Genomic DNA, 6,962 nt, shown 5'->3' with positions numbered 1-6,962 from the left:
ACGTCACGCGCCACGTCGGATCGGTCAACTCGTTTTTTTGACCAAATAACGCTATAGACGATTATGAAACCGTTTAACAAGTTTAGGATTTAACGTGATCAATTGTAAGTTTGAGAATTAATAGATATCTCTATAAGTTTAGAAATTAATATTATTTCCAATTACAAGTTTATGAATTTTTAGAGTTTTTTCTCTTTTGTATAAGATGCCACATTTTATCTTGGATGGATTTTGACATAACACAAATCACATAAATAATTAATTAGAATTACTCAAATAAAATACAGATTAAAGGTTACAAACTATGAAAATTAATTGATAATTTCGATTTATTTAAAAAGTGATATACTTTCCTATCAAATTACACACATATATATATATATATATATATATTGTCGGTCGGTGGTCAAACATCTGCAGCTTCATTTATGCCGTAAACTTTGGTGGTTAACATAAAATTGTACCACTCATCTTCATATATAACCATTTTTTTTCTTTTCAACTACAAAAAAGAAAAATCATTGACGTGCAAGTAAATCTTCTGGCTCTAGACTTTTTTGTCGTTTTCCGAAAAAAACTTTTAGTCGCCTCAAGAATTTAGCCAGAACCAAATTCGGGTGTATTAATAATAAGATAACATGTTTTTTTTTTATGTTTAAATTTAGAGAAATATTCATCCAAACTTTCTCTATCTTTTTTGAAAAATTTACCCAACTCTGAAAGATATAGTTGAATAAATGATGTGGTGAACTTTTTTATTATAAAAAAAATTAATAAGACCAAATTTATTTTACAGTGTAAAAACAGATTATCAAGATTATAAAAAACTATTTTTTAATGAGTATCTATATTTTTTTAGAAAAAAAATCAAATTTTAAACTAAAACTCATATGATATTTATAGAATATATTTTGTTATTAAATCGATAGATATCGTTTTAGATTTTTTTTAGATTATTTTTAAAAAAAATCTAGAATTTTATGTTTGATTAAAAATATCTAATTTCAATAGCTGTTAATGAAATATGATTTAATAGGGATATATATAATTTTTTTTATATTTTTTTTAAAAATAGTTTAAAAATCTAAACATCATTTATTTTAAAAAAATGGAGGAAGTAATTACTAAAATCACATGAAAAATAATTTATAAATTTGAAGGAAAAAAAAGGGGTTGTGACTTGTGAGGTATGTCCCATGTAATTAAAACACACTTTAATTTCCCGACAAAGTAACGGCCTTCATGCATCCCCTTCAGAAAAATCGACACACTTCCATATGCAATCTCAACTCTTCCCCCAAAATCAAGCTCCTTCCTTTATTTTTCCCCTCATAAAGAATTTTTTTTTCTTCGCCTGTTGGATTCAATTTGTTTGATGCGAGCAAAAACAAAAATCTTCATCAGATGGAAAACCCCATTGGATTCACGGGAAAATTCTGCAGAAGCAACAGCAGCAATCACAGTAATGTCTGGTTCGTTGTCTTAGTCTCCTTTGTCCTCTGTTCCGTCCTCCTCTGTTTCGACTACTCTTCTCTCTCCGTCACCGACACCGATGTTGCCGGATTCGCAATTTCCGACACAACCCAGAACTCAGTTTCTCGTGATTTTTCAGGAGATGGAAACTTTTCTCGATTTTATGACGACCCAGTTTCTGATTCTTGCTTTGGTCGCTATGTCTATGTTCATGATCTTCCTCGTAGATTCAACCATGATTTGCTTGAGAATTGTAGTTTGATCACTAGGGGAACAGAGAAGAACATGTGCCCGTATCTGGACAACTTGGGTTTCGGTCCTGAAGTGGAGAACTCGGAGAATGTGCTGTTGAATCGAAGCTGGTTTGTGACGAATCAGTTCATGTTGGAGGTGATTTTCCACAACAAGATGAAGAAATACAGTTGCTTAACGAACAATTCATCTCTAGCTTCTGCGATTTTCGTCCCGTTTTATGCCGGTCTCGATATGAGTAGATTTCTTTGGGGATTCAACACTTCTGCCAGAGACTCTTCAGCTTATGAGCTCATGAACTGGCTTGTGAATCAGAAGGAATGGAATCGAATGTCGGGGAGAGACCATTTCTTAGTTGCCGGAAGGATTTCTTGGGATTTCAGGCGACAATCAGATAACGAATCTGATTGGGGGAGTAAACTCAGATTCTTATCAGAATCTCAGAACATGTCGATGTTGTCTGTAGAAGCAAGCTCTTGGAACAACGATTACGCGATTCCTTATCCAACCTGTTTCCATCCTGCTTCTGTTGACGACATTGTCCAGTGGCAAGAGAGAATAAGGGCCCGAAAACGGAAGTATCTCTTCTCGTTTGCTGGTGCTCCAAGGCCGGAATACAAGGACTCGATCCGAGGGAAGATCATAGATCAATGCTTGGAAAACAATGACCGATGTTTCTTGCTGGATTGTAACTATGGGAAGGTGAATTGTGATAACCCTGTTAATGTGATGAGGGTTCTAATGAACTCGGTGTTCTGTCTTCAGCCTCCAGGAGATTCTTACACTAGAAGATCCGTGTTTGATTCAATCATAGCAGGTTGTATTCCCGTGTTCTTCCATCCGGGAACTGCATACGCGCAATACAAATGGCACTTGCCAAAGGACTTCAAGAAATACTCGATTTATCTTCCGGTTAAGGACGTATCCGAATGGAGAATCCAAATAAACGAGACGTTGCTCGGGATTCCAGAGGATCAGGTCACGAGTTTGAGAGGGGAAGTAACGAGGCTGATACCGAGGGTGGTTTATGCAGATCCGAAGTATAAACTGGACGGGAATGAAGGAGAAGAAGAAGGAGATGCATTTGATTTGGCAGTGAAGGGAATGATAGAGAGGATTGAACAAGTGAGGAAGGTGATGAAGGAGGGGAAGGATCCTGGTGATGGTTTTGCTGATGCAGATGATTACAAGTTCACTTTTCCTCCTTATGAAAAATCTGAAATTTTGATTTGATAAATGTATGTGTATGAGATTGTATTCTTTTTCTTTTCTACATGTTCACACCCCCAAATCTTGCATGTTTCTCCAAAAAAAAATGTTATAATTTCATGAATCAATAACCATTAGTTATATCATTGATAGCCAAGTTCATGATGCTGAAATGTGAAAAGTCTATGATATTGTAAGAATTATAGGTTAGCTATACCAACATTATTGTACTAAGTTTAGTTAAGTTGTGCAGTTTTATCTCTAGTAAAACTCTCCAACTGGTTAGGGGTTAACTGCTAAACCGAACCGGTCAGGAACATAGCTTAATTTTTTGGTATGCAATTGAACCGGACCGGTTAATGTTCTCTCTTTCAAAGCTGCAGAAAAGTTTCAAACTTTGAATTAAAATTATCAACAGTTCTTATTTCTGGATGGAGCTTTTTACAGAGACAAACAAATCTAAACTTGTGATCCAATAATCCTTTTTAGCTACAAAACTAAAATACATTTTAGAGCAAAGTCTGTTTTTCTACTTGTAGAGCTTTGCTATTTCATCCTTGTACTTCTTCACGACCTTGTCCCGTCTGATTTTCATCGTCGGTGTCATTAAACCATTGTCTATCTGCAGACATTGTACAAAGTTTCATGTCAAAGTTTTGATCTTTTCTGTCCAAGAATGAACAAAACCTCGACAAGTCCCGGTTTTTACCGTGAAGGGTTCATCCACAATCAAGACTGGTCCGACTTGGTAGGAGCATTCTGAGGTCCTGGCCTCAGGAAAAAAAAAGACGTAAATTCATATGCAAAACCCTGTTCTTGTCTGATTATGTCAAGAACATGCTCGTTTTAGCTAAGCTTTTTATGTTCTGATTATGGCAAAACCAGTGATGAACACAAGCTACCAGAGTAAGTTGAATGGAGAATCATTACCATTTCCTCAGTTCTTCATAGACCATGCTTGTCAGTTTCTCCTTGCTAATAAGCTCGGAAGCTCCAGGATCTGTGTCTGAATTGTTATTTTTCGGTGCTATATCTGCTTCTTCTTTGTTTGGGACTATAATTGCTCCAATACGGCGTTGATCCTGGAATGACAACTCACGGGGGGCATCCCAAGAACGGGTAAGCAAATCTGTTCAATGCCGTTTCTTGTAGGACCAAGTCTCAGACAAGTACCTGACCGATAACCACGATTTGCTGAATCAAACTGCTTCTCAGGGCAGCTTCTTCGATCTCCAAAGGCTCCACATTTTCACCTACATTGATACATAGACAAGGAAAAGGCACATTCTTTTGTTTATGTTATTTGAAATTTGGGTTTTATTCAAGGAAAATGAAGACAAAGTATTTCAGTATACCAGTGGAAAGTACGATCGTGTCCTTGGCCCGGCCTTCAAGAACAATGACACCTCCACAGCTACAGCTCCGTCCTATCAAATGATGAGGAGCAATCCAACCCATATCCCCTGTATCGAACCATCCATCTTCATCTAGAACTTGCTTTGTGGCCAGTGGATTCTGAATATACCAACAGAAAAGACGTGATAACTTGATATTATCATCAAACTTTAAACATACATCCAAACCCACGAAATGTTCAACTCAACTATAAAATCTCTCTGCCGCTTAAAAGATGAACCACAAGGAAGCAAACAAATCATGATATCGTAAGTTCCGGGTCTTCTTTTCATAAACTTTTGGTAAAATTAGTACGATCATTAGAAGTGCAGAAGGCAATATTACCTTGTAGTAGCCTTTCATAACTTGGGGACCTCTGACTTTGACAATGCCCTTCGAACCAGGTGGGAGAACGTTGTTAGTCTCAGAGTCCACGACTTTGAATTCTGTATCTTGAATTGGATGCCCAACTGATCCAAGAACCTTCAAAAAGATTTTATGAAAGAAAAGGCAAAGTATGAGACTACAATACTTGACGTGCAACAGGAAAGAATTCGATCACACGAGAGAAATAAAGGGGAAAATGGCATATCAGCAAAAATAATGCTTCAGACCAGTAAACTCCATTTGTTTTTTACACATTTCCATGTCAGTCTGGCATATGGGAAATTTGGCATAGCTTATATTGATGCAGGCACCATAGCTAAGGACTAGAGGCAAGAACCCCCCAATGCCCCAGTGAGGAAATTTCTCAGGGGAACATCGGCATTAATGTATAATCTATGATCATTCATAGAAGAGAGATTTCAATCAGTAATCTAAGATTGTTCATAGAAGAGTTTGAAGCTCGAGTAGAAGGGGAAACAGGGATGGCTTACATTACAGCTAAGCCTCCGAGCCGAGATAACTGGTGATGTCTCAGTCAAACCATATCCATTTTGCACATTCACCCCAACAGCCTGAATGGATTGGAACTGTACACTTAGATATGGAATGAAACCACTTTGTTCAAAAGCAAAATTATTTAACTTTATTGTTCTCAAATATCTTTCGAGAGACATGAGTGGAAGCAGGAAACTCAACCTCAAAGAACTTATCGACATGCATGGGTAAACTACCACCTCCGCTAATACCAGCCTGCAGGAAATGAATTATAACAACCAGATCTAAATTACTGCCATTACATAAGGTACAAGAAAAAGTTTGGAGAGAAATACAAATCCAGTAGAACAGATGGGGAATATAAATGTGATACCTTCGATATTCCAATAGAAGAAAGAATTTTTCTGTAGACGAATCTTTTGGCTAACATATGCAGTGGCCATAATATGGCAGCAGCTACTCTCGCAATCAGCCAGTCCACAAGAGAAATGAGATATGGTGGAGGATTTTGATTTTTTGTCAGACAGACACCCTGCAAGCCAGGCCAAATACCTGACAACTCCAAACTCCACAAATAGAAATCAACCAAAATTCAAAGCTACATGTGGCCTCTGACCTCATAAATTCTTCTCATCTCCATATACGCAAGGCTGATCTTGATCAATGTAAGTGCCACAAACTTACGAGCAGCTGAACTTGTAGAAATTTGCTTTTGAATCCCACTGCAATTTTCCGAAAAGAGGGGGAAAATTGTTCTTAGAAACAACCCTTAGGAGAGGATGATGAGCAGAAATTGATGATTCGGTCATAGGGCAGCCCGGTGCACAAAGCATCCCGGGGTTCCAGGGAAGGGACCCGCCATTGGAAATCTGGGGCTCGAGCAACAGACCCTCAATAATTCTTTACTTATTCAGCACATCAAGGTCTAGCATCTATTCATAGGTCTTCTTAAAGTCCCTTTCAGACCAATTCAACAATATCATACACGAATGTTTTGAAAAATTCCTGAATAACAGTATTTCTCCAGGACCACTCAGCAACAAATCAACATACTAACGTCTGCAAAGAAATATGAAGTTTCTTGATTGTAAGATATGGCTTCAATATGCATCAATAACAAACACTTTTAGAAAAATGGATCAAACACATTAGCGGAAAAGTATACTGATAGATAATCAATTACAAATATTGGGACCGATGTTTCATCAAATTGGCATGCTTTGGAACATTACAGTCTAGTACGTGGTTTGTGTTATGTTCCCTTAACTTGGAAAGTAGCATACCTGTACAGTGTCTCATACACTAAAGGAACTGAAATAAGGTAGTGTGGTTGATACCGCTTCAGATCATCCTACAAAAAGAAGAAGAAAGGATAAAGCCAAGGAAAATTCATCTTCTCCCACTTTCAAGGCTTAGATGCGTGTTTTAAAATATCGCAGCAACAATAATATGAAGAATTCACCATATATTTCCCTCATCATCGAAAGAAACTATCGTCATAATCGAAGAAGTGACTGTAGCATCATTCTAACTAGGACCGAGCCGAAAGAATGCCCACCGTTCTTTGACACATGGGATCAGTGAGTGCAAAAGAAACTGACCTAACAAAAAACCGAAAAAGGAGAATTACCTTTAAGTATCTTATAGAAGTATACATTTGCTCAACTCCATGTGTGAATATGAAGTACTCACAAGAGCGTTCATAGGCATGCCATGAGGGCAGCATACTTAGAAATCTATCCCCGGGTTCA

General features: G+C 37.4%; 2 protein-coding genes across 6 annotated transcripts in view; one reads left to right on the top strand and one right to left on the bottom strand.

Moving 5' to 3' along the window:
* The first annotated feature begins 1,250 nt into the window (after positions 1 to 1,250).
* LOC104808689 (probable xyloglucan galactosyltransferase GT14) lies at positions 1,251 to 2,984 on the top strand. The gene has a single exon (XM_010534434.2). It carries the CDS (start codon positions 1,405 to 1,407, stop codon positions 2,956 to 2,958), a length of 1,554 nt encoding a protein of 517 aa, XP_010532736.1. The 5' UTR covers positions 1,251 to 1,404; the 3' UTR covers positions 2,959 to 2,984.
* Positions 2,985 to 3,312: 328 nt separating this feature from the next.
* Positions 3,313 to 6,962, bottom strand: part of LOC104808688 (probable acyl-activating enzyme 16, chloroplastic) — a 6,577-nt gene continuing 2,927 nt past the window's right edge. For 3 of the 5 annotated variants that reach the window (XM_010534428.2, XM_010534429.2, XM_010534432.1), the window contains 12 exons: positions 6,842 to 6,962; positions 6,495 to 6,562; positions 5,828 to 5,933; positions 5,585 to 5,743; positions 5,413 to 5,466; positions 5,208 to 5,288; positions 4,675 to 4,812; positions 4,290 to 4,449; positions 4,108 to 4,187; positions 3,865 to 4,016; positions 3,644 to 3,701; positions 3,313 to 3,556 (listed from right to left, as the gene is read on the bottom strand). The exon at positions 6,842 to 6,962 ends at the window's right edge or, in 1 of these variants, runs on beyond it. In XM_010534428.2, coding sequence (XP_010532730.1) covers positions 3,464 to 3,556; positions 3,644 to 3,701; positions 3,865 to 4,016; positions 4,108 to 4,187; positions 4,290 to 4,449; positions 4,675 to 4,812; positions 5,208 to 5,288; positions 5,413 to 5,466; positions 5,585 to 5,743; positions 5,828 to 5,933; positions 6,495 to 6,562; positions 6,842 to 6,962 — 1,270 coding nt within the window. In that variant the 3' untranslated portion in view covers positions 3,313 to 3,463. Of the gene's footprint in view, positions 3,557 to 3,643; positions 3,702 to 3,864; positions 4,017 to 4,107; positions 4,188 to 4,289; positions 4,450 to 4,674; positions 4,813 to 5,207; positions 5,289 to 5,412; positions 5,467 to 5,584; positions 5,744 to 5,827; positions 5,934 to 6,494; positions 6,563 to 6,769; positions 6,808 to 6,841 lie in introns of all 5 variants that reach the window. The other 2 variants (XM_010534431.2, XM_010534433.2) reach the window with 2 other exon arrangements.

This window comes from Tarenaya hassleriana, unplaced genomic scaffold (assembly GCF_000463585.1).
Source record: "Tarenaya hassleriana unplaced genomic scaffold, ASM46358v1 Cleome15, whole genome shotgun sequence".
NCBI lineage: Eukaryota > Viridiplantae > Streptophyta > Magnoliopsida > Brassicales > Cleomaceae > Tarenaya > Tarenaya hassleriana.
The sequence above is the reverse complement of the archived record's forward strand: the minus strand, read 5'-3'. Positions and strand labels throughout refer to the sequence as shown.

Coding starts and splice junctions, on each gene's coding strand:
- LOC104808689 (XM_010534434.2), top strand. CDS start 1,405: ATGGAAAACCCCATTGGATTCACGGGAAAATTCTGCAGAAGCAACAGC.